The following is a 27,695-nucleotide window of genomic DNA, read 5'->3' as shown; positions in this document are numbered from 1 at the left end:
CTGCTTCAGTATGTCACAGTACATTTGGCATTTATGGTTCCCTCGATGATCTGTAGCTCCCCAGTGGCGGTAGGTGAGGTTCGGAGAGGTGAGGTGAGGAGAGGTGAGGAGATGTTCCGAGAAGAGTGGTTTGGAGAGGTTCGGAGAGGAGAGGTTTGGAGAGGAGAGGTAGGGATCAGTTCGGAATTATAGTCTTTTCAGCCAGCAGAAACAAAAAGGCCACAGGATAGTGTGTGATTTGTGTCAGTAGTACAGAGGATGAACTGGTGTCCAGCTGAATGTATCTTTGTGTCTTGAGGCTTTCACTGAGGAAAATTGATTTACCCATCAAATTGGTGAAATAGCTGGTGGCATTTTCTGATTGAATTCCTGAATGAATGCCTGCTTTTCACATTTGCATCATGCTCAGATTGTTACAAAAAAAGTTAAATCCTGTAGTGCAGCATGATTCCCTGAACAATATTCATATTCTTAACAATAGTCAGATCACTGTAAGAAAATTATATATACTGTACTGGGAAAAAAGGCATTGAACCATAGATAAAATGTTCAGTTTCTTTCTTCATTTTTGGATATATTTTCCATTTTTGTGTGTGTCATGTCCAGGAAACTAAATAACATTTTGTTCATGACCTTTAAGATTTACCTTTGGTTGTTCCATCTCGGGAACCACTATTTCTAGAGCCACAGGAACTGCCTTTCCCCATTTCCATTGACTTTAGAAATTTGGAACAATATATTTTAAATTAGTGACCTCTATCTGTTCACCTGACATCTCGCTGCATGAGCTCAAGGGTCCTCGCCTCTTTATGAGCAATTTAGAGCTCAAGTATCTTATCTCCTGATGCAAATTCCCATAGACGAGAACCTCTGTTGTGCAATCAGGACTGTTATTCTTTGGCCTAACACAGATTTTCCTCTGTTACGTGACTTGGCATGGATTTTCCTGCCAGGCCACTGCATAAGAGAACTTTGGGACCTTCTGTACTACAAACAATAGGAGTTCAAACCACAGGGTACTAAGCATCGCCATCAACACAATATTTTTAAGCATGTGATTGAACCGCCTGACCAACTGATTCTTTTGTGAATGGATACACTGTGGTGATTTACTTTTATTGCTAATTGTACAGTTTGTGAAGAGGGCTTGACATAAACATTGTACCCTGGCCAGCTTTCTAAACTAAACAATCCGGAGGTCAGCATGAGATTTCATGCTGCTATATCTCTTAGTGGCACAGTGTGAAAAAATTTGGTCTGCCGAGAGCTCATGGGAATAAAAGCATCTCCTGCAATATACAGTATACTGGAAGTATAACAGGAAGTATCAGTTTAACAATGCTCTCTAGTCCTGCTAATATCTGGTATAACTAACTAGTCTAACTTGCTCTTTAGATTAGATTAGATGTATTATTATCAGTAATGAAGATGTTTGCCTTGTCTTTAGCATTGGAGGAATTAGTTGAACTGCCTGGGTTCAAAGGCAAATATTCCCAAAATAGTCCCAAAATATATATTTTTAAATTTTTTGTTTGTTTTACTGCAAATCTAGAATATCGTTAATGAAATATTTTACGTTCACATTATAAATCTCCTTTGTTTGCTCACTGACAACACCAGCGCTCTGTTTTCCTGGTATGTTTTTCTCACCTGTCCTTGATTTGTCACCTGATTGTGAGGCAAAAATAAAATACTCAACATGAATTCTGAAAAGTTTTTAAAAGTTGAAATCTGTGTCCAAAGTGATGAAGAAGACATCACATTTTTTCATCACAAGGGCTCTTATTCCTTCCACCTTGTGCTGGCATTTAAAAAAAATTGCAGTGTGTGAAAGCAGCAGACATTTCAGTGACAGTCCTCCATCCATTTCTGCTTCTGCCTTATTGCAAAAACGGTGGTCTTTCAGCTGTGATGGCAGCTGTCTCATCATTACATTTTCATTTCTGTGTGCCTTATACTGAACTTGTGTAATGTGCTTGTGCTTTTTCTTCAGGAACTTGTTGCAGAAAAAGGCTCTGGAACCATAGAGATTTTTTTTTCCATAGAGAAAGGTTGTTCAGTTTTCTGTGCAAACCCATTGTATTTAAAAAGCAGATAATCAATAATCAATTAAATTCCATTTTATTTTATTTTTTTTTTAATTCTATATTGCATTTTTTTTTTACAATGGACATTGTCACAAATCATCTTTACAGAAATCCAGATATAACATTTCAAAAAAAGTATTTTATTTTTCATTATTGTTGTTAATGAGCAAGCCAGGGATGAAATGAGTAAGTTAGCTTGAGTGGAACCAAACTCTCCATCCATTCCATCATTCCATTCTCTACTGATAAGAATAATGCAAAGCATGAGTCATTCATGGTTGAGTCACTTCACTATGGCTGTATACTATAGAGTCATACAGTGTTATGTGTGTTGGAAGTAGCTTGAAGAATAGGGTCATTGTCGTCATTTTTAATGTTTAGTGAAGTTATCTACTGTTCCAGATTCCAGACCTCTCTTTCCCCATAAATCTTCCAGATTTAATACCTGCACCTTTAATACCTTTATTAAAGCTATAAACAAAAGACTTGACCAAACCAATAGTCTGGACCTAAAGAATAAGACCGTGTCTGTGTCCTGAACACTAATTGGAAGCCTGTTCTATAACTGTAGGGCTCTGTAAGTGAAAGCTCTGCACCCTGCAGTTTCAACATCATTATTCTGGAAAGACCCTGCACCTTTTGATCAAACCAGGCATCTCAGATAAAAAATATATAAAAAAAGTAGTCAAAGGTACTGTGGTACAAGTCCATTTAGTGTTTTATAAATCATTAGTTGTATTTTATAATCTTTACAATATTTTTTCCAGAGCAATGTGAAAAAGATAGAGGTGATTTGTTTAGATATTTTTGCTTCAGTAAGGACTAAGAATGGATGCTGCAAGCAGACCTAACTGGAGCTTGCCTATGCATCTTCTGGACCAGTAAGACAGCAAGGCATTAAAACAATCCAACCTAAAGGTGAACAGTGAGATGATAATATGCTTTAGACCGAGACAGTGTTCTGTATATTTCATCCAAATGTCAGTATTAAATCAAGAGTGTGTCTGGGCTGATGACCTATATATAAAATATTAGGATCCGGTCATCAGAATTTATTATTTCAAATTATGTATTTAGGTTCTAAGAAGTTTTCAGTCAGCAATTCACGTGGTGGTGAGTTAGCTGTGATCACAAACATTTGTGGTCATGTGAAGTTTTGAGTTCTGATTTATACAAGCATATTCATTATGTAAATATCTTCACAGCAGATTGTGAGAAACATATACATATGGAAAAAAACTGTTCAAAGGATATCCAAGCCTGCATCCTTCAAACATCTCGGGTTTATGAAAGAATGAAATCTACATAAAATCCTGCTATTAATTAGGCAGAATAGTAGGCTTAATGATAGGCTTAATGATTGTTTGTTTAGGTATGTTCTCTAATAGACACTGGGTCCATCCACAAACAGGTGTATATACTGTTTATCAATCTCACATAGCATTTACTTGGCAGTTGGTACCAGAACTAATTTAGGAGTTTTATAGTAACTGGGTGAAATGCTTATGCAACCATTTATGCAATTTTTCTTATGGCCCTTAACTATTATGGCCTATTTTGTGTAAATTTATGACCTCCAATTCATTTAATTTCAGCCCTAGGTTGTAATACAACAATATGGAAGCATTAAAGGGGATGAATACATCAAAGGGGACATTGTAAATATGTCATAGGCTCGGAAATGCAATTAGTCTCACTGAAGGTTAGTTAATTTTTTTACAATTCTGAAGACCAAATAAATGAATGGATATAAATGTTAGACATCATGTAATTACGATGGCATGCACAAAAAAACTAGATGGATTATTTTTTAAAACTGAACAAAAGGGTTTTTTTTTAAATGTTTGCGGTCTCTTCAGAAAATCTTTGGTGTCTGCCTTGAAAATCTTCTGTAAAAGAAAATAGCACTACTCTTTTTGAAACTGAAAAGCCAACAAAGGGTTTCTTTCTTTTTCAGGTCATTCCAAAGTGTTCTGTTGGCTATGCCCATTGTTCTGCAATGCCTCTGATTGATTTTTCTTCTTTTCTCAGCTTTAGAAAGGCTTTCTTCTTTAGACTGCTCTCTGATCTTCACGTTGGCCTATTCTTTTTAACAACAGACAGACACACCAGGATAACAAGAACCACCAGTCCGTCATGTTCCAGTATTTTTTCTCACCTAATTATTTACTGGTCTGATACAAAATGTGATATGTTCTAAGACATTTAACACCTCTACATATAAATACCAGAAAATGATGGCTGAAATTAAATCTCTCTTCTCATCTTCTGCTCTCAAACCCAAATGTCTTCACTCTACAGCAGAAACAATTGGATCGGCCTTGATGTTCCAGTAGTTTTGGAGGGGGCTGTATTTCACTTGACTGTATGTAAACTGACCAGCAGCACCAATGTTCTCTACTTCTTCCTTTGAAGCTTTATTTTTCTTTGTAATGTCTTCATACATATTTATGAAGAGGTTGGGTTGGACAGAGAGCTATCAGTCAAGCACACTAATTTGAATATTACGCCATGTCTATTCATCTAGTGTTATCAGTATCTGCAGCTGCAGTATAAGCTTTTTTATTTTATAACTGGATGGTTAATAGAAAACTCAGGTGTGTATTATATAAACATGTTTAATATTACACACCAAAATCCTTGGGGATTTAAATCCTTTGGCTGATCTTACAGCACGTACCCCTTGCTGATTCTAGCACCACCGTAACAAAACCTTATTTTAACTGATTTTTTTTTTTCAGGGCTGGCAGACAACAAAAAACAAAAAAAAAAAGTGGTAAAATATCACTGATTACCTACTCAATCCTGATTGACAGGTTTATTGTCTTTGTTGTTTTAGAGAATGGACATGCTGATCTTTTAAATCTCTGTAGCGCTCATATCTCTCCTGCAAAAAAGTGAAAGTTGAATTGCTTTGGCACAGTTGGAAACATATCCACAAAGCTAAACACACTAAATAGTACTTATTAGGAGAAATATGGTAGTGATGTTTTTGCACTCATTCTGATTCATCTAGGTGTACAGTAAGTTGCAATTAGGGAAGTGATGGAGGCTTAAATTGCTGGTATGTGGAAGCCCCCTAATATCACCTGTGAGGTAAAAAATTAGTAAAGCAGAGTAAAGGTAAATGTTGAGTTTTAACATTCAAAACAAGCATTCAAGGATATGGTTGGAGTCAGATCAGACTATTAAGAAAGATAATTTAATTTTGGCCTGTTTTACCTCTCCTTGGCTTTTGTCCATGTTTAGAGTGATTACAGATGTCATTCAGCATCAGAAACCTATCGGGTCAGAATTGTTTCGTTATTCTGAATAAATATACTATGATCCACAAATAAATATAAAGAGTTTCACAAATATTTTTTAAATCAACAAATGCACAATAAGCAAACCGTAAATATATGTTACAAATTTCACAAAAAGAAATGAAATTCACAAATAAATAAAATGGGATTTGCAAATAAAAATAATTTATGAATATATATTTAATTGTATTTATTTGTGAATGGCTTCCTGCTCATTTGTGAATCAATGCACGCATTTGTGGATTTGAAACATTTCTAACGTCAAGACGTGCACAAGAATCCACAAATAGGTGGACTCCGCCCACCCTCTACTCCAGCCAATCGGACAACGGTCTCGTGGCGCCGACCAATCGTGGCACGGTCTACCTCCAACCAATCACGTTCTGATTTACTCGCAATCGCATGACTCGAAATCATGACATTATCTACTGTATGTGAAATACTAAAAATAAAAATAAAAAGCCCAGAAACAGAGATGAACCTTTTCAGACAAATATTGTAAACTCCTGTTAGAGATAACATGCATGCTATCCTTACTAATCGGTCAAGTGCAGGTTATTTAGAAACAGAAGTTTCATGTGAAATAGCATTCAGTGTCAACTCACTGTACACCTGTAAACATGGCTCACATTTTGCTGATTGAAAATGTACTGTGTGACTTTATTAAAGGAAAAGCTAAAGGAAGCAGGATGCATTATGCTTACAATAACTCTTAGGTTTCATCATTCAATGTATCATAATTCCGCTATACAGCTTGTATACATTAGAATAAAATGTAATTTCTTCACGACCATAATGCTTTTTATAACGTAGAACGATGGCACACAGGGCTAGGTCATGTACGTGCAAGTGAAAGCATCATGCAAAGTAAAAAAAAATCATGAGACTATAAATACATGTGAAAGGGCACACAAAATAGAACAAGAGAATCGTACTGGATGAAAAAAACGAGTGCAAACTAGACACTGCATTGAAGAACAGCCTCAGAGCGAGTAAATCAGAACGTGATTGGTTGGAGATAGACCGTTGTCCGATTGGCTGGAGTAGAGGGTGGGCGGAGTCCACCTATTTGTGGATTCTTGTGCACATCTTGACGTTAGAAATGTTTCAAATCCACAAATGCACAGAACGCAATCCACAAATGCGTGCAGTGATTCACAAATGAGCAGGAAGCCATTCACAAATAAATACAATTAAATATATATTTATAATTTTTTTTATTTGCAAATCCCATTTTATGTATTTGTGAATTTCATTTTTTTTTTTTGTGAAATGTGTAACATATATTTACGGTTTACTCATTGTGCATTTGTTGTTAAAAAAAGATTTAAAAAATACTTGTGAAACTCTTTATATTTATTTGTGGATCATAGTATATTTATTCAGAATAACGAAACAATTCTGACCCGATAGAAACCTGCTGAGGACATGCTATTGTAGAATTGTTACCATATATTAATATATGCTATAGTGCACAATGCTAAACTGGCCTTGATCTGATCAAGAAGAACTTTAATGTCGGAGACAACCAATATACCAAAGCTAATCTGTGTGTGTGTGTGTGTGTGTGTGTATATATATATATATATATATATATATATATATATATATATATATATATATAATCTAGCCATGGGGGTCACAGTCCAGTGACTTCTGTGCCGGTCCCAAGCCCGGATAAATAGAGAGGGTTGCGTCAGGAAGGGCATCCGGCATAAAACATTTCCAAATCTAACCATGCGAGTTGTCAGTAAGAATTTCATACCGGATCGGTCGAGGCCCGGGTTAACAACGACCGCCATCGGCGCCGTTGACCTACAGGGCGCCGGTGGAAATTGGGCTACTGTTGGTCGAAGGAGTAGAGGAGGGAGGAGAGTGCACAGACAGAGAGAGAAGAGGAAAGGTAAGAGTGTAGGACTGAGAATAGGGACTCTGAATGTTGGTACTATGACAGGGAAAGGTAGAGAGCTGGCTGATATGATGGAGAGAAGGAAGGTGGATATACTGTGTGTACAGGAGACCAAGTGGAAGGGTAGCAAGGCTCGTAGTATAGGAGCAGGATTCAAGCTGTTTTATTATGGTGTGGATAGTAAGAGAAATGGGGTAGGTGTGGTCCTGAAGGAGGAGTTTGTGAGGAATGTTCTGGAGGTGAAGAGAGTGTCAGACAGGGTGATGAGTCTGAAGTTAGAGATTGAAGGGGTGATGTTGAATGTTGTTAGTGGTTATGCCCCACAGGTAGGTTGTGAGTTAGAGGAGAAAGAGAGATTCTGGTGTGAATTCGATGAGGTGATTGAGAGTATTCCCACGGGTGAGAGAGTGGTGATAGGAGCGGATTTTAATGGACATGTTGGTGAGGGGAACACAGGTGATGAGGAGGTGATGGGCAAGTTTGGAGTTAAGGAAAGGAACCTTGAAGGACAGATGGTAGTAGACTTTGCTAAGAGGATGGACATGGCTGTGGTTAACACGTATTTTCAGAAGAGGGAGGAACATAGAGTGACTTACAAGAGTGGAGGTAGGAGAACACAGGTAGACTACATCCTTTGTAGAAGAGGCAATCTGAAAGAGATTAGTGACTGTAAAGTGGTAGTGGGAGAGAGTGTAGCCAGACAGCATAGGATGGTGGTGTGTAGGATGACTCTGATGGTCTGTAAGAGGAAGAGGTCAAAGATAGAGAAGAAAACTAAGTGGTGGAAGCTGAAAAAGGAGGAATGTTGTGAGGAATTTAGACAGAAGTTGAGGCAGGCTCTGGGTGGTCAGGTAGTGCTGCCGGATGACTGGGAAACTACAGCAGAAGTGATCAGGGAGACAGGGAGAAAGGTGCTGGGTGTGTCATCTGGAAGGAGGAAAGAAGATAAGGAGACTTGGTGGTGGAATGAGGAAGTTCAGGATAGTATACAGAGGAAGAGATTAGCCAAGAAGAAGTGGGATATGGACAGGACTGAAGAGAATAGACAGGAATACAAGGAGTTACAGCGCAGAGTGAAGAGGGAGGTGTCTAAGGCCAAGCAGAAGGCATATGATGAGTTGTACACTAGGTTAGACACTAGAGAAGGAGAGAAGGACTTGTACAGGTTAGCTAGACAGAGGGATCGAGATGGGAAGGATGTGCAGCAAGTTAGAATTATTAAGGATAGAGATGGAAGGGTGCTCACAAGTGAGGAGAGTGTACAGAGGAGATGGAAGGAATACTTTGAGGAGCTGATGAATGAGGAAAATCAGAGGGAAAAAAGAGTAGAAGGGGTGAACTCTGTGGAACAGGAAGTAGATAAGATTAGAAAGGATGAAGTCAGGAAGGCCTTGAAGAGGATGAAAAGTGGAAAGGCAGTTGGTCCTGACGACATCCCGGTAGAGGTCTGGAAGTGTCTAGGAGAGGCAGCAGTGGAATTTTTAACTAGTTTGTTCAACAGGGTATTAGAAAGTGAGAGGATGCCTGAGGAATGGAGAAGGAGTGTGTTAGTGCCGATCTTTAAGAATAAGGGTGACGTGCAGAGTTGCAGCAACTATAGGGGGATAAAGTTGATGAGCCATACAATGAAGTTGTGGGAAAGAGTAGTGGAAGCTAGGTTAAGGAAGGTGGTGGAAATTTGTGAGCAGCAGTATGGCTTCATGCCGAGAAAGAGCACAACAGATGCAATTTTTGCTCTGAGAATGTTGATGGAGAAGTATAGGGATGGTCAGAGGGAGTTGCACTGTGTGTTTGTAGACTTAGAGAAAGCGTATGACAGGGTGCCAAGAGAAGAGCTGTGGTACTGTATGAGGAAGTCAGGAGTAGCAGAGAAGTATGTCAGAGTGGTGCAGGACATGTATGAGAGGAGCAGGACAGTGGTGAGGTGTGCTGTAGGTCAGACAGAGGAGTTTACAGTGGAGGTGGGACTGCATCAGGGATCGGCTCTGAGCCCCTTCCTGTTTGCTATAGTGATGGACCAGTTGTCAGAGGAGGTCAGACAGGAGTCTCCTTGGACAATGATGTTTGCAGATGACATTGTGATCTGTAGTGAGAGCAGGGAGCAGGTGGAGGAAAACCTGGAGAGGTGGAGGTTTGCGCTGGAGAGAAGAGGAATGAAAGTCAGTCGTAGTAAGACTGAGTACATGTGTGTGAATGAAAGGGAGGGAAGTGGAATAGTAAGGTTACAGGGTGAAGAGGTGAAGAAGGTACAGGAGTTTAAGTACTTGGGGTCAACAGTCCAGAGTAATGGAGAGAGTGGGAAAGAAGTAAAGAAGCGAGTGCAGGCAGGTTGGAGTGGGTGGAGAAAGGTGTCAGGAGTTCTGTGTGATAGGAAAATATCAGCAAGAATCAAGGGGAAGGTGTACAGGACAGTGGTGAGACCGGCCGTGCTGTATGGTTTAGAGACAGTGACACTGAAGGAGAGACAGGAGTCAGAGCTTGAGGTAGCCGAACTGAAGATGTTGAGGTTCCCTTTGGGTGTGACAAGATTGGACAGGATTAGGAACGAGTACATCAGAGGGACAGCCCATGTTGGACGTTTGGGGGACAAAGTTAGGGAGGCGAGATTAAGATGGTTTGGACATGTTCAGAGGAGGGAGAGTGAGTATATTGGTGGGAGAATGTTGGACATGGAGCTGCCAGGCAGGAGGCAAAGAGGAAGGCCAAAGAGGAGGTACATGGATGTAATTAATGAGGATTTGAAGCTAGTGGGTGCAAGTGTTGAGGATGCAGAAGATAGGGTTAGGTGGAGAGAGATGATTCGCTGTGGCGACCCCTGAAGGGAAAAGCCGAAAGAAGAAGAAGAAGATATATATATATATACATATATATATATATATATATATATATATATATATATATATATATATATATATATATATATATATATATATATATATATATATACATAGTTCTCTGTAGCATAAACATCACTTCATAATGTCACAAACATCCTAAAGGCCGAAAGTATCAAGCGAAATCCATTGATGAAATAAAGTGAAGACGGTGAACTACAACACCCATAATTCGTCGCGCTACATTACGTCATCTCCGATCGACAAACAAAGGTAACCCTTCCACCGAGGTCTGTTTAAGAAGCTGCTGGCAGAGGCGATCTGGGTAAGTTTTTACTTTTCGGTCTCAACAAGCTGAATTGGTTTTTAGCGAGTTTCAACGCCATTGTGACTCACCACCACATGGCTAAACAGCAGGTTTTATTGTGGGTGAGAGAACTCTCACACACAGTCTGGACCAATCAGCTGTGAGCACGCAGCTTTGACAGACGCAAAGTTGGTGCTTTTTTTGCGGTTGTAATAATAATTTCTTGCCCTTTAAACTAAACACAAGTAAACACACCTGCTATTTTCGAACTTGAACGCTATTGGCTGCTTGCAGCAAACGTCATGCTTTTATGTGCGCGTGCGCGATGAGCAATGTTTGGGTTAAAGGAATAAAACTTGGGTTTAATGAGAGTTGAAATTCAAAACTCAAAACTTACTCTGCAGCCTGGACATTGTTCAAGTCCCTGTGTGAAACAGACGGTAGGTTGAAAACTTTCTTTTCCAATATCTAGTATGTATTTGTGTTAATTGGCCTCTGCAGTGTTTCTGTAGAAGTTAAACATGTGTTCTATAAAATGTTTTGTTTTTTGTTTAAATCTCCAAACTTGATAATGAACTTTGACCTGAGTAAAGCAGGTGAGTTATCAGTGAGTGCATACAAACAAATGTGATATAATGAGCGCCTTTATTTATGAATCCTATTCATCAATCCTAATTTTACACCCCCCCTTTATTTTTTTTTTTAAAGGGGTGATATCATTTATATTCTACTGCTAGGATGAAGTTTTAGGCTTTATCATGTTATTATTTTAATACTGACTTAATTAATCATGATCTAAGGACAAACAAGGTTTTTATTGCACAATGCACTTTCAATTTATTGTTTTCACACTTTAAATAAACAGAACATTAGATCATTAGTTAATCATTTAAGTTAAAGTTAAGTTAAATCATTAAGTTAAACAAATTGATTGCATAAGTGTTGTTTTTTTTTGTTTGTTGTTTTTGTTTTTTTTTTTTGCTTAGTATTTTAAAACAGAACAACAATGCTCCAGGACAAAACAGGGAGCAGATGAAAGTCTTGGCTCATTGTCATACTATTAATACACTTTTCTGATAACTAGGTGAAGGTTAATGGGGTTGTAACAATAAATAAAGATCTCTTGTGTAGATGTGGTGTATATTTTAATTGCTGAATATAATGTAATAGATAAAAAAAGCTAAATGTAATAAAATTATATATTTATTTGGCTTCATAAAATGAATTATGATAAAATATCCATACTTTAGATGATGTTAGAATTAAATGGGTTATTTTGCATATATCGAAAACTGAATCCTAGTCTTCTAGTTGGTGTGGTTTGTAATGTTTAGACAGACAGAGAGACAGACAGATAGACAAGTAAAATAAGATTATTTATCAATTATAATAAGTAAAATATAGCTGCAAGCAGCTATGGCGGGTCCTCGCATGTTTGTTTATTGCTATACGGTGGCTCCCAGAAAACAATGCACGGTGAGTGCACTAGTGAGCCACTTAAGAGACACACCTTTGTCTGACCTTTTCGTCCACATTTAACAGCCGACAAATGTGATGTATATGTCAAATTTCAAGTTAATCTAAGCATGCCAAAAGCCTTAAATATGCCTGAAATAAAAGTAAACTTTGACACGATGCCATGGCAACAGTTCGCAATTTTGCATCTCCAATATCTCTGCGTCATGGTGGCTAAGTCTGGTCTCAATTGCATGAATCCCCTAGGAGGAGTATTTAAAAGTTTACCTCATGCAGCTGTCAAAAAATCCACCTTTGTGACTGACACACTATACCCGGGACTCACAATAAGCACATCGATGCGATAGGAATCCTTGGCCGAACATACACACTGCGTGTCATCACAATAAGACATTTTTTGCCTTAGATAGAAGACACTTCCTGGTTCTCTGAATTGGCCATGAGTTAGTCGCCTCGCCTTGGCAGCACCGTTCGAGATATCAAAAATCCCTTCGCAATTTAGCAAGTGCAATGTCTCGGCATCATGTCTACCACTTTTGGTGTCAATCGCATGAATGTCCTAGGAGGAGTATATAAAAGTTCACCACATGCAACTGTTGTGACTGACACACTTCCTGGCGCCTGTTGGTGGCGCTATGTCCGAGATTCACAATAGGCACATCGATGCGATCGGAATCCTTGGCCGAACATACACACCGCGTGTCATCCCAATAAGACATTTTTTGCTTTAGATATTAGACACTTCCTGTTTCTCTGAATTCGCCATAACTTTGTCGCCTCGCCATAGCAGCACCGTTCAAGATATCAAAAATCCCTTCGCAATTTAGCAAGTGCAATGTCTCGGCATCATGTTCACCACGTTTGATGTCAATCGCATGAATTCCCTAGGAGGAGTATTTAAAACTTATAAAACAATCCAAAATGGCCGACTTCCTGTTGGGCGGAGCTCATAGTTTAGAGCGCGAAAGTTGTTCGGGTCGAAGAGATCTATATGCGTACCAACCCTTGTACATGTGCGTACATAATTGCCCGATCTGTGCACCAATGTTTGTTTTTGCATTACAGGGGGCGCTACAGAGCCCCCTTGCCACGCCCGTATTCCAGCCTTTGCCCAAACCTAGTGTCGCACGACTCTGACATGTGTGCCAAATTTCAAGAGTTTTTGAGTATGTTAAGGGACCCCAATTGGCCAATGTGTGGGGGGAAAAAAAATAAAAAATACTCCCGAAGAAAAACAATAGGGCTTCGCACCATTCGGTGCTCAGGCCCTAATTATATTATTGTGACAAAATTGCATATATCAAAAAAGTACATTTGAGGGATGACGTTTACTAAAAAAAATTCTCATGGGTTTTAATATTTTTACATTTTAAATAAACTGTATTAATACAGTCTAACAGCAGACAGGAAAACTTGTAGATGCACTGAAATGAACTCAAAAATAAATATTTAAATATTATTCAAAATTTTTCATTTTATTTAAAAAAATTTTAATTTAATTTTTAACACTACTGCTTTTTTTCAGGTTGATTTTGTGAACTAACCTGTCTTTATCTGTGGGTTTATTATCAGTTGTCCAGAGAGATAGAGAGTGAGAGAGAAACAGAGAGAGAGATGGCGCTAGCTGGAGTGTGTGTGATTGAGTTAGCTGGACTCGCACCTGCACCCTTCTGTGGAATGATCCTGTCTGATTTCGGGGCCAGAGTGATTCGAGTAGATCGGACAAAGGTTTCCATGGCGATGGACTCACAAGCGAGAGGCAAACAGTCTGTGGCCTTGAACTTGAAGAGTCCACAGGGTGTGTCGGTGCTGAAAAAACTGTGCCTTCAGTCAGATGTTGTTCTTGAACCCTACCGAAAAGGTCAGTCGAAACAAAATGGACACAATGTTCTCAAAAGTAGACAATTAGCTGAGATACTTTTTGACACAATGTGTTAAAAATAAGCCTGAAAAGTTAATGTGCTTGTTTTCTCTCAAGACGTTGAAGTAAATGTGTGCGAGATGTACACTGAAATTGAACATTATTGAAAAAACCTTCAGCAGTTAAACAAAAGCTCAGTAAATGTACAAACTGTCTGTCAAAAATTGCTGACACTTGAAACGGTCTCTGCCAGAACGCTGTTGAATTTTGGATTCTGATTGGTTCATCATTTCTTTGAGCTCTAGCTCAGTAGCCGTAGCTCAGTAGCTGAAGCTCAGACAGCTGCAAATTACAGCTTTATAATAAAGAGCTCTTATATGATTTTCTGACAACAGCTTTTATTATGAATTTGTTTAATTTCTAACAGTTTCCCTGAAATGCTTTGCCATAGATTAAATTTAAGTTAATTAAATTCTTAAATAAATCGTATGTCAGACATGCCAATCATGTTTAAGAGATTTAAACCATTTATATTGGTTAAAATCAATAAAAAATGACTTAATTAGTACACTGACTTAATTAAGTCAGTGTGTGTGTGTGTGTGTGTATATATGTATGTGTGTGTATATGTATGTATATGCATGTATGTGTGTGTATGTGTAATATATATATATATATATATATATTTATTTATTTATTTATTTATTTTATTTTGATGCTGGGATTTAAATTTATGACTTTCTGCGTCTGTGCTGTGATTTATATCTCTGTACTGGGTTAAAGGTGTAATGGAAAAGTTGGGTTTGGGTCCTGAAGAGCTGCTGAAGGAAAATCCTCGCCTTATTTATGCTCGACTCACCGGATATGGCCAGAGTGGTTCATATGCCAAAGCTGCAGGACACGACATTAACTACCTGGCCATGTCAGGTACGTAACTCACCTCCACATGCTGCTACACTGATTACACTGATTATGAATTCTGATTGATCAGAATGTTCTCATTAATTCTATTTAACAGCAGATCTGACAGTAATAAATCTGTAAATCATAGATTCAATCTAATGGTAGTGTCTTGTATATAGATCTAATCTTGATTACTTGCTTAGAAAAATTAAATAGTTGTTATTTTCCTGTTACTGCACATCAAGTGTTTTATTATTTTATGTTATTTATTAAGACATAAGGGCCTATATTTTATCATATTTATAGTTGCATTTAATATTGAGGAATGTCCATGAAAAGGTCTGTTTCTGTTAGCGCTTACATTTCCTGTGAAATAAACAAACACATGTCAACTGTCATGGCTCCAGTTCTAGTAATTGTATCAGTTCGTTTAGAATCTGATTGCTCGGAAGGTGTTAATTTTTTCGAGCTTTGGTATTGTTTATTTTTCTATTAAAGCATGTCCTGTCTCATCCCTTATTTCTCCAAGGCGAATCATTGATTTTTGTGTGCGCGCGTGTCTCTGTCTGTGTGTGCGCGCGTGTCTCTGTCTGTGTGTGCGCGCGTGTCTCTGTCTGTGTGTGCGCGCGTGTCTCTGTCTGTGTGTGCGCGCGTGTCTCTGTCTGTGTGTGCGCGCGTGTCTCTGTCTGTGTGTGCGCGCGTGTCTCTGTCTGTGTGTGCGCGCGTGTCTCTGTCTGTGTGTGCGCGCGTGTCTCTGTCTGTGTGCGCGCGCGTGTCTCTGTCTGTGTGCGCGCGCGTGTCTCTGTCTGTGTGCGCGCGCGTGTCTCTGTCTGTCTGTCTGTCTGTCTGTCTGTGTGTGTGTGCGCGCGTCTGTCTGTGTCTGTCTGTCTTGCCAGTCATGCCAATAAAATAGTCCCTGAGCGTGAAACTGTGCTCTTCATTTGCAGTGACTTTAAAAAGTGACAATGTATAAATCATATTCATGTAACAAAGGAGAACAAAGAACTATCCATCTTCCTGCTTGGTCTCGTTGTGCTTTTTGCCACTCGCTGTTTGTCTCACATCAGTAATTTGGTAGGAGCTTAGAACAGAAACACATTTATGGCATTTCTAATAAGTCTGTAATGAACACCAACATGAAATCTGGCTACTTTCCATTTCCATGCTCCACATGTTCAAAGCATCATCTGAAACCTTTTGAATTAAAAGGTGTAATAGTCATTACATTACCAAAATCCTTTAAAAAGTTAAGCTGTGTAAGTCATTTGAATGTGCCTCCAGGAAGCAGGGATTCACAAACCCATGTGGTAATAATTCAAATGTCATAAATCCACCTAACTCTTCTGAGAATTTTTTTAAGCCGTTGTTTACCTAAGCATAAGGCAAGATAATGTTCTGTAACAGCTCTTTTATTGCTTCTATAGCAATAACTCCTTCACATGGATTTGTATAGAGCTCACTACATTTTAAACATCTTTTTAAAGATTCTGTATAATCATTATAATCTAGTGGTGTTTTCTCTAAGGAGATGTTTTTCACATTTGTGGAAGGAGTCTCCAGTGTCACAGCTTTGCAAGTGTTGCAACACAGGAAAGCATTTAGGGCAGCTGCTTATTTCTGCTTATCTGACTGAGAATCGGTGGCAGTAGCTTGAATATTTCCTCTTGTATCTGTCTGGAACAGGACTACTGTCCATGTTGGGCCGGAGCTCAGAGAAGCCCTATGCCCCGCTGAACTTGGTGGCTGACTTTGCAGGAGGAGGCCTGATGTGTGCTTTGGGGATCGTTCTGGCTTTGCTGGAGAGGAGCAAATCAGGCCGGGGCCAAATCATCGATGCTAGCATGGTACGTCCTCTGACACACACTGACACATTTGCACCAGTCAACATTCAGTAAGTGTAATGAATAAGCAAAAGCTGTCTGTGGTAAAAGCAGAAGCTGCTTAAAGTCTCTTAGATCTCTGTGGCTTGTGCTGATACAGAACAAATGACTGACTGGATAATTGCATGAAAGGGCAGATATACAGATGGCCACACACATGTGATTATGATGTATAGTGTGTGTATAAATACTTCATTCATTTTATCAGGAACAGTTTGTGTAGTTATCTAGTTTTTTTGCATCGTAATGGGGGAAAAAAATACATACAGATAAAGGGAAAGCACGTCATTTAATGTTCACATCAAATATGTGACTTTGATTGTTGAATGGATTTCAGGCTCGTTTCTATCTTTTGTATAGTTTATCTATAACAGCATCTCTGACAATAGTGCAGCTGCAGATCATAGCTTTATATTAATCTTGCTGTTCTAAAGCTGTTTTTCCATAGTAACTGCTTACTATGTTTGACCTGACACTTCATCTAAACCTATTAATAATCATGTTTAAAGCTGTCAGGAAAGTGAGTGATAACAGGCATTAAATGTAAAAAGCACAACGCATCCGATCAGAATCCAGAATTCAACAGCACTCTGGCAGAAACGTTTTTTTCTAAAGTTTCAGCAATACCTGACAGAGTTAATTAAGACTTTGTGTATCTTTGTATAACACCAAGCCAGTGTGGTGATAGAAACTCTGCCACTGCCAACAATCCTCAAATACCATTGAAATCTAACGTAAACACTATGGAGAGTATTGAAGAAAATCTATTTCAGACCTTGCTGTGATCCTGTATATTGTTTCATGTTAATCCAACAACATTTCACCATTCATTCTTATATTTATGAGATTTAATGAGAGTCTCACAGACATGATAGCATGATAATGTCTGTCTTGGTGTAAGAGAAGCAAACACTTCCCAGCATGTTGGTATGGGAAAACTTTAAACTTTAATTGTATATATTAATTTATTTATATTTGTCCTTATTTTTTTCTTGTTCTTAGTATTATTTATTTTTATTTATTTACTTATTTATTTATTATTGTTTTTCTCTCTATTGTTTCTATACTTCTGTAAAGCTGCTTTGAGACGATGTGAATCGTTAAAAGCGCTATACAAATAAATTGAATTTGAATTAGAAAATAATTGGCTGTAATAAATGATTTAGCATTTTCAGTCAAACACTTATAATTACAGCTATAATTAAAGCCATTCACAACTGAACAGACAGAGGAAGGAAATCTTAAGCAAAATAATAATAATAAAAAATCAATAAAATATTATGCTTAGAAAATTTCAACTTTTTCGGCATCACTTCTGTGATGGAAAATTGAAGTGTCTGCAAGGTTAGGACAAGGAATCACAAATGATGCATTAATGTTGCTTTAAATATTAATGGGGTTAAATGTCTGAAAGAAGGGCTGCCGCGTGTGGCTTTAACGTAGGAGCAACCAGAGGATAGAGAGATTTTGCACTGGAAATTGAAGCATGAAATATTTATGCCTGCTGATGGATGAGTTTTAATCCATGCTGCTTCTACACACACACACACACACACACACACACAGACAGATGTCACACAGCTGCTTTTCTCTCGTGTCTGCTGTCGTCTACACTACAGTGTATCAATATTTCTTGTTAGAAGTCATGATCATAAACATACAACAAGAATGATCATGCAGCTGTGCAGCATGTAGACACAGACATAATAACCGCAGGAAAATCATATTAATATACAGTCATGTGAAAGAATTAGGACACCCCATTAAATATTCAGTACTTTATTAAGAAATGTCAATGTCAATTGTGACTGACATGTAAAGCAGCCAATCACAATGTGTTTTGTTCAATGACATGTTTAAAGGTGTGTAAACATGTCATTGAACAAAACACATTGTGATTGGCTGCTTTACATGTCACAAGCCCTATTACTCAGTTCTTAGCCAATAAAAGCTGCTATGGAGTACAGACCGTCTGCCGTCAGTCCGCAGCTCTGGCTACATGAGAGAGCCTAACTATTTTTGAGAGACTGTCAGCATATCCGGAAGGGTTTTATTCCTCTTGTACAACAGCAATAATTTTGTCATGATTACGGTTTTTAATTTACTAAGTAATGACACTTTGTAAGTGTGGATTTGTTTTATTACAAGTTATTTAATAGGAAAGGGCTGAGTTTCACAAAAAAAAAAAAACCTCCATGTGTATATTTAAAATGAGTGATTTCAGCTTTACGTATGTGAAACCACATTCAGAACCAGCAATATGATCAGTTGTAGTTCACCTCAGTGAGTCTATTTAGTTCATTTTCTCAAACTCAGAAGTGTAACATAGGATCTGCTTGTTTTACGAGATTAGATTTTTGTGAATACTATTTTTCGTGTGCAAGTGAACGATTTGTATGAACTGCTGAAATGTGTGCGAGTGTGTGTCAGCTGCTAGTTTTCTACTCCATTTCCCTCATCTGTGAGTCTTCTGCTAAAACATATTTTCTGCTTTAAATTACAGCATGTTAATAAATGCTGATAAATTACTGAACTCTGGTGTGGACCATGTTTCCTTCTCCTCAGGCAGCAAACAAGTTAATTAAGATGTTCACTGTGGACTGAATTCTACTCGCTGATGAGCACCACCTAATGCATATGTTTAATATTAAAATTTGGATTAATATTGTGTGTGTGTGATGAAGTGAAGCTACTTTACCATGCTAAGCATAGTCTCAGCCTCACCTGCACGCGTCCACTATCCTTTGGCTGAAAGTCTGATGCAGATTGCACACAAAATTGGAAACACCTCATTTTGTTTAGTTTTGGATTTCCAGGAGAAGTGAGTGTCGCACTTTTTAACGATCGGCCTGGTACCAAAGCTGCCTTGATGTTTTGCTTCACTCAGGGAAGAAGAAAGTCATCACATTAAAACTGTGACCATGAGCGCTTTTGTGGATTTGCTGTTTTGAGACAATATCCATTGTTAAAGCACTACAAGTAAATAAGAATTTGATAAGGTAAACGCTGGATTTTCCAAATCATGTGAAGTTCATGGTATAAATGTAATGTAATCCTTGGTCAATAAAAGCTGCTATGGAGTCCAGACCTCCTTTCATCAGTCTAAGAGATGATCCCAAGTATGATTTATTTTTCAGAGACTAATAACACATCTGGAAGAGTTCTATTCCATTTCAACTACAGCAATAATTTATCAATGATTACAATTTTTTATTTAGTAATGAATGACAATTTTTTTTATAGTTAGATTTATTGCTGTAGAACTGGTGGTTCCTTTACTGTCCCATGTTTTCCAACTTTACATCTTACTGTTGCATTGATTTGACACTGAAAACTCGTTTCCTTTCAAAAATGATCCATCAATGATTATATAACTTTCTTTGATCAATAATATGCTTTTGAAAGTTTATTTAACATTAAGTTAAAATTAAGCAGACTGTTTGCCATAAAAGTCCCTGAACTTTTCTCTAGAGATGACAATGCTATAGATTAAACACATTAATAAAAAAACCTGTGATTTGCAGCTGAACTATTGACAACGCTGCTGTTCTAGATAATATATCCATAACAATCAGGACCCATGACCAGAATGCAGAATTCAACAGCACTTAAGTTTAATTGACCAAAAAATCCAGCATGTTCTTTATTTTCTTTTATTAAGTTATTTGTGGTATATTAATGCTTACAGGTGTTTGATGGTTGGTTTGTTTATACATAATCTCAGTAAAGGGACCACTGATGTAAAATGTTATTTAAATAAACCACTGATGTAAATTCAGATCTTGGATAAAAGTGCATTAAAATATGCCTGTCATTTTAAAATCTCCAAATACACATGTGCTGTGTGTGTACACATGCTATAATGTTTTCATTAAGTGTGTAATCCTATGCCGATGCGTGTGAATGCAGATTTGTTACAGTCTGCGCTTCAGTGAGTGATGTATCATTACATTTCTCCTTGCTTCCTTTCTTCGCATTTAATAAGAAGGAAGAGGGAGGAAGCAAGATGTAAGGAATAGAAACAAGGATGTGCAATCAAAGAGATGAGTCAGAAGCTCTTCTTTACGGATTCAATGATGAGGGACGTCACTAACTTTAGATAGTCGCTGGGAATGATCGACTTTGAGGGCATGTACACATTATGGTTTTATCATCTCACACAATTCTACTTAAATACCACATCTATGCATATTACCATCTTCCATGTTCACTGTCTATGCTTAGACCTGCATTATACACTTTATTATAGATTAGTTCTGATTAAAACAGTTTTCACAATGCAGGCAAATGTGTTTTAGTTTTTTGTCCATACTGTAAATCATAAATACAGATACATACACAGTTCTGTGAAAAACACAGAGCCTCAATGCACATCTAACTTCAACACATAGCTGAATCTATGTAAACATGCCCACATTTCAGATGTACTGTTTTTTGTTCTGGATACATGGGAAACACATTTGCGTAATTACACACAGTGGGAATCTTTAGTGCAGTATGGCTGCTATCATGATATTTAGCTCTTTCTCTGACAAGCAGTAATGACTTCTGCCATATAATTCCCTTAACAGCTTCCCTGCACCTGTGAGATGTAACACAGCTTTGGCAGTGACTAACACATGTATCCTCATCACTGTTATACAAGTTAAATGGTCTGACAGCCAGATCACACTGTGCCTAATTAAAATTTGATTTCTTCGTCCACTCACATAAGCGTGGAAATTTTTATTGAGGCTGTAGCATTTAGAACAAATCTCACCTTTTGTTTTGTCTTCAGATAACTCTTGAGAAAAGTTTGGTTAATGTTGCAGACATTTTCATTTAAATCATTCAGTACAGCATCCTCTACTAGGCTCCATTCTTTATAGACAAGCTGAATTGGAGTTAGCAGAGAAAAATCTGATGGATTTGAGAATGTTAGATAACTAGAGAGATCATCTAATGGAGATAATTTAGATAATCTGCGATACTTGGGATAATATTGGATAACTCCATTAATATGAGATAATCTGTCATAATTGAGATGGCTTGTCTGAGAGAACTGGAAGTAATATGAATAATATGGGGTAACTGAGATAATTGTAAAAATCTGAGATAAAGATGTTATTTATAGACCTAACTGAGATAGTCTGATAACAGAGATCACTCCGACAGAGATCTTGGATAACTGAGTTTATGAGCAGGTAGACATGAATAAAGCCTATCAAATAAAGTAACCCAGTAACAGCTTCATGTACATTAATTAAAATCTGGAGAATTTTGGAATAACATTTAATGGCTGTATTTTTGTGTTTTTTTTTTTATTATTTTTATATATTTTTTCCAATATATTTGATTCATTTTATGTGTAAACCAAATGAAAGACGCATTATTTATAACCCATGTATGTTTGAGATATCTAGATCTTTTAAAAGACATAGATCTGTCTTTTAAAATACATTATGCTAAAACAAGGTCTTAATTTTGAGAAAACCAATAAATTACAATAATCCAAAGACAAAATTCCATGTAATGATTCGTTTAATCATGTATTCAGATATTGTAATGCTCAGTCACATGTCTGTGTGTGTGTGCGCGAGCGTACAGGTGGAGGGAGCAGCGTATGTGGGTTCCTTTATGTGGAAGTCTCGCAGTCTTGGTCTGTGGAACCGGCCTCGTGGGGAGAACATGCTGGACAGTGGCGCTCCTTTCTATGACACATATCAGACATCTGATGGGAAGCACGTGGCTGTGGGGGCCATCGAACCTCAGTTCTATGATCAGCTGATCCGAGGTGAGTATACGCATCTTTTCCTTTTCCCAACTTTTTAATTGACTTACTGGCTAGAAGGCTAGGAATGGCCATATATCAAATAATTTGACATATGCACTATAAAACATTTGTGAACCTCCTGCTGTAAGGACACACACAACAGGTAATGAAGAAACGGACTGGTTTTTGTGTAATACTATTACACAATACATTTGTGTCATATAAAGATTGTCAACCTACAAAATTGAGAATCTATACAAAGGCCATATTCTCGTTGCACAGCTGCCTGAATCGAAATGCTGTAAGAGCCCAAGACATTTTCCAATGACTTCCATGCTGAGGAGCAAAAAAAAAGGTGCTAATGGAGACAATTTACAATTGGATGTTGTTTCTTCTTTGTTGATTCAAAGCTGGGTTGATCACTTTAGAGGCGTCACAATTTTACAGGCTTCACCTATCACCATTGTTCCATATGAACAGTCACTAATCAGCACTGTTTCCAACAACTAATCAGTGAGCATCATGGTTCCCATTAATTAATGAATAATCACTGTTGTTCCCTATGACCAATCAATGCTCACTACTGTTTTTGTTCATATTAATTTACATACCATATCTCCATACCTCACATGACTTTCAGGAGTAAATCACACTGAAAGCGATACATGCATTTAAAAAAAAATGTTTTTTTATTAAGTCCGCTGCTTTATCCATTCATTCATTCATTCATTCATCTTCTACCGCTTATCCGAACTACCTCAGGTCACGGGGAGCCTGTGCCTATCTCAGGCGTCATTGGGCATCAAGGCAGGATACACCCTGGACGGAGTGCCAACCCATCGCAGGGCACACACACACACACTCTCATTCACTCACGCAATCACACACTAGGGACAATTTTCCAGAGATGCCAATCAACCTACCATGCATGTCTTTGGACCGGGGGAGGAAACCGGAGTACCTGGAGGAAACCCCCAAGGTCTGGAACAGCATCCTACAGACAGATAAAAATACCAGAACGATGAGAAGAGTTTAGAAAAGGAAAGGAACAGCTCAAGGTTGGAAGAATACCACCTCATCTTACGGCAGGGGGATGTATGGCTTCTAACGGAACTCTTTTTCTTCTGTTTATTGATATGACTGCTTGTCAACAGGATGAATTGCGATGTGTAGACGGCTCTTCTATTTGCTCAGATTAAGACCAAAGTTTCAGTTTGAATGGGCAGCACTTCACAGTGCAGATGGACAGTAATGTGAAGCTTAGTTTGAAAGCAACCTAAAAAGATTTTTTTACAAAAAGTAGAGTATACTGTAATGGTCCCATTATTTCACCTGAGCTGATTTCAGTTCAGGGTGTTTTTTTACTTGCATCCACAAGAGAGATATTACAAGTGACCTGACTGGCAAGTACATGCTAGTGTGAATGTAATGTGAAATTATTACTACTGTGGAAAAGTGAAATCAAATAATAACCTGCAATATGTTTGACTGCAAGGTTCTCAAGGTCGCTGTGTTTTCTGTTCCTGTTTTCAAAGACACAAGTTGCTTTAGGATAAATTAGAAAACTTGATTCTTGAGGATGCTTCTCAGTATGTAATGCAGACTCCCAACTAATCATCTAAGTGAACTGAGTTCAGGTGATGCTTGTGTTTGGCCCTCTTAATCCTCTTATGCAAGCTATAATTCCACTTTTACTGTTCAAATTCAATTCATTCCAAATTAGGGAACTGAACCCAAACCTCTTTGAAATTGCACTCTTCAATTTTTCCATTGTCCTAAATGCATTAAGTCTGAAGTTCACCTTCTTTAATGTTGCACAGGAGTTATAAGTTTAATGGAGCTAACAAAAAGAATGGAAGCTCCAGTTTTGCAGTGTTGACTCACTTGGCTTTGTGAAGTTACTCAGTGCCTCAAACAGACTTGTTAATGAGACTGTTGTTTCTGACACTGTGTTCTATATAAGCATGGACAAAAGGGCAGTCACAGAGAGGAAAACAGTCAGAGAACCATCACATTTTTACCTCTTGACCGAGTTTGTCATCACTCGGCACCAACTAAGTGTGGCCTAGATTCTAAAGTTGGAGCTGTATGATGTTGATTAGATTCAGGTTGACGGGAGGTAGAAATGGCACGACATTATTATTTCCTTCCATTTTCTTTTCTGCTTAATCCTTGTGAAGTTTCATTTATTTATTATAAACATCTTACATTCTATATTTTTTTTTAATTTGTAGACTTATTGTTAACCCTTTGTTTTTAACCCAGGCCTTGGATTGGATGCTGCCTCCCTCCCGCCACAGATGAGCATCTCTGATTGGCCAGAGCTTAGGCAGACGTTCCACCGGGTGTTTGCACAGAAGACTCAGGCAGAGTGGAGCAGAATCTTTGACGGTACAGACGCCTGCGTGACCCCAGTCCTACCTCTGGATGAAGCCGGATCACATCCCCATAACCGGGAGAGGGGCTCATTTCTGAAGGACGCTCAGGGCGAAATCAGTCCTCGTCCAGCACCCGTCCTGTCTCGCACTCCGGCTCAGCCGTGTCTCTTTCGAGACCCTGTCGTGGGTGAAAACACTCGCTCCGTGATGGAGGAGTATGGCTTTGATCCAGCTCATATTGAGCAGCTCCTGTCAGCCGGTGTAGTGGAGTGCAATGAAACCAAAGCACGTCTGTAAGACGATGAAGCAGCAGCATCAGCGGTGAATCATTCATTTCTCACACAGGCAAAAAACTGCCGTCTTTTATACTTACCGCCTTCAGCAAAGAACTGACGTGTTAAGAGGGATTAAGCTCAAAATAACCATCCATTCATGCGGAGGTTTTTATCTGAGTGTGCAGACGGATGATTTTTGGTCTGCGGTGAAATGCTTTGCCTTTTAAGTACACAAGATCTTTAGTGTGATTTGTATTCCTGAAATCTAAAGACTCTGTGATCAGCGTAATTAAGGCTTCAGTTTATAGCTGAGAATTTTCCTCCTGGATGTTTAATAATGTCTCCATCCATAGCTTGGGTTAATTAGCACTAAGAACCAGCACAGTGTCCTACAGAATTAATGGCACCTTTAGTAAAAATGACAAGCAATTGACATTGAATTGAATTAAACACTCTTATTGTCTTTCTTTGTGGATTCATGCTATTTTTTTATCTTATTTTTGTAGATCAGCAACCGTCTATGTTCATCTCATCTTTTAGTATTACGTTTTTAGTGCTGCATCAATAACTTTTTCCAGACATCAGAGAAAGAGAGAGAGACAGAGAGAAGAGGGAGGAGAGAGAGAGAGACAGAGAGGAGAGGGAGGGAGAGAGAGAGGAGAGAGAGAGAGGGAGGATTTATGTGAATTTTGTGAGAGAAAGACTGAAGATTTTTATCTGCCCTGTGAGAGAGAGAGATAGATAACTGGCATTTGTAATGACTGAAGTGAACTAGACCACAAGTTGGCTTGCCAATGTACAAACCTAAAGTGATAGCCTTGTGGATGCTGGTATTGATTGGAGGATCTTTTTGTATGTGTGCAAATGAACATGATTTGGAAACGATTCCCATTATCACTATCACTATTGATGCATCTGATATCTGATATCTTTTTGATGAAACTGATTGATGAATGACAAAAGGGATACATATGTTCATGTATGTAACATGTAACCTCATAGTTATAACTCCAGGAACATGCAAACACGATCAAAGACTTAATAGCAAATTGATGATTTTTTTTTTATTTTTCATTCATCTTCTATTCATTCATCTTCTACCGCTTATCCGAACTACCTCGGGTCACGGGGAGCCTGTACCTATCTCAGGCGTCATTGGGCATCAAGGCAGGATACACCCTGGACGGAGTGCCAACCCATCGCAGGGCACACACACACACACACACACTCTCATTCACTCACGCAATCACACACTAGGGACAATTTTCCAGAGATGCCAATCAACCTACCATGCATGTCTTTGGACCGGGGGAGGAAACCGGAGTACCCGGAGGAAACCCCCGAGGCACGGGGAGAACATGCAAACTCCACACACACACAAGGTGGAGGCGGGAATCGAACCCCGACCCTGGAGGTGTGAGGCGAACATGCTAACCACTAAGCCACCGTGCCCCCCTTTTATTTTTCAATGGATGACAATTTGTTTGCATTTATTTTAACATGTCAATCATTTAGCCAGATTGTTTGTCACAGGCTTGGAGAAAAGAAAATGTGAGAGAAAATTCTAATACAATTTGTTTTGTTATGCTAAAAAAACATTTGGTATACAATGACTTTATTTAAAGGGTGCCATTAATTGTGTAGTTTACTATTAAGGATCATGTAAAAACTGAACTGTCCTGTGTCCATTTGTCAAATTTTTGCTTTCTAATTTTCTGTTTTAAGAAATGAGATGAAATTAACTGATGATTGTGACGGAGTCATCAATAAACAGTTTTCCATAAATTCTGAAACTTGTTTGCTAGAAAATAAAATGATTTATGTTTATCGTTGTGGGGGAAAAAATGGGAAATGTATAAAGGCACATTGTATATTGTTGAGCTGGCAGTAAATAACACTAATGAGGGTCAGTTATAGTCTAGCAAAGGAACAACAGAAGTCAGCATGATGGAAAATTGACCGAACCAGAAAGCCAGAGATTTGTTATATTTTGGAATATACTGTATGTGTTTGAGCTGCTTGAAATCAGAAACAAAGTTCACACAGCTTCAGACCTAATCAGAAATACTCACACATTCATTGTCTGTATCAATGTTATTGTAAATAACAAATAAATTAATACTATGCAATATATTCATAGTAGGGCACACACACACTCTTATTCACTCACGCAATCACACACTAGGGACAATTTTCTAGAGATGCCAATCAACCTACCATGCATGTCTTTGGACCAGGGGAGGAAACCGGAGTACCCGGAGGAAACCCCCGAGGCACGGGGAGAACATGCAAACTCCACACACACAAGGTGGAGGCGGGAATCGAACCCCGACCCTGGAGGTGTGAGGCGAACGTGCTAACCACTAAGCCACCGTGCCCCCATGCAATATATTATTTCATGTTATTCCAGCGACCAACCCTTTTGATCTCAGGGCACTTCATATATATTTAGCCTAAAAAAAGGGCAGAATGATGTTCCAGAAGGTTCTATAATAGTTCCCTTCTTGTTCACTTTTATATCCAGAATATATTAAGGCCATATGCATCATAACATATTTAGTAGGCATTATACACATAATTATTTATGCAAAGTAGCATTACAGAGGTTAATGAAGTAAAATAAAGATATGTCTGATGCACTAGTGCTTGGCTTCTTTGGTGTTGGTATCATACCATCTTATAAATACTACTAAGATAGTAGTAGTAACAATTCACAATAAAGTTTGCT

At 38.3% G+C, this 27,695-nt stretch overlaps 1 protein-coding gene across 2 annotated transcripts; it reads left to right on the top strand.

Annotated features, from left to right (window-relative positions):
* The first annotated feature begins 10,363 nt into the window (after positions 1 to 10,363).
* On the top strand, positions 10,364 to 26,760 carry amacr (alpha-methylacyl-CoA racemase). 2 transcript variants are annotated; one of them, XM_060890588.1, is made up of 6 exons: positions 10,364 to 10,460; positions 13,491 to 13,779; positions 14,563 to 14,706; positions 16,366 to 16,526; positions 22,149 to 22,335; positions 24,580 to 26,760. In XM_060890588.1, the coding sequence occupies exons 2-6, from the start codon at positions 13,533 to 13,535 to the stop codon at positions 24,987 to 24,989; spliced, it is 1,149 nt and encodes a 382-aa protein (XP_060746571.1). In that variant the 5' UTR covers positions 10,364 to 10,460; positions 13,491 to 13,532; the 3' UTR covers positions 24,990 to 26,760. The 2 variants fall into 2 exon arrangements, with proteins under 2 accessions (XP_060746571.1, XP_060746570.1); XM_060890587.1 differs by lacking the exon at positions 10,364 to 10,460 and adding an exon at positions 10,753 to 10,882.
* Positions 26,761 to 27,695: the final 935 nt, after the last annotated feature.

This window comes from Tachysurus vachellii, chromosome 17, assembly GCF_030014155.1.
Source record: "Tachysurus vachellii isolate PV-2020 chromosome 17, HZAU_Pvac_v1, whole genome shotgun sequence".
Taxonomy (NCBI): domain Eukaryota; kingdom Metazoa; phylum Chordata; class Actinopteri; order Siluriformes; family Bagridae; genus Tachysurus; species Tachysurus vachellii.
The sequence above is the reverse complement of the archived record's forward strand: the minus strand, read 5'-3'. Positions and strand labels throughout refer to the sequence as shown.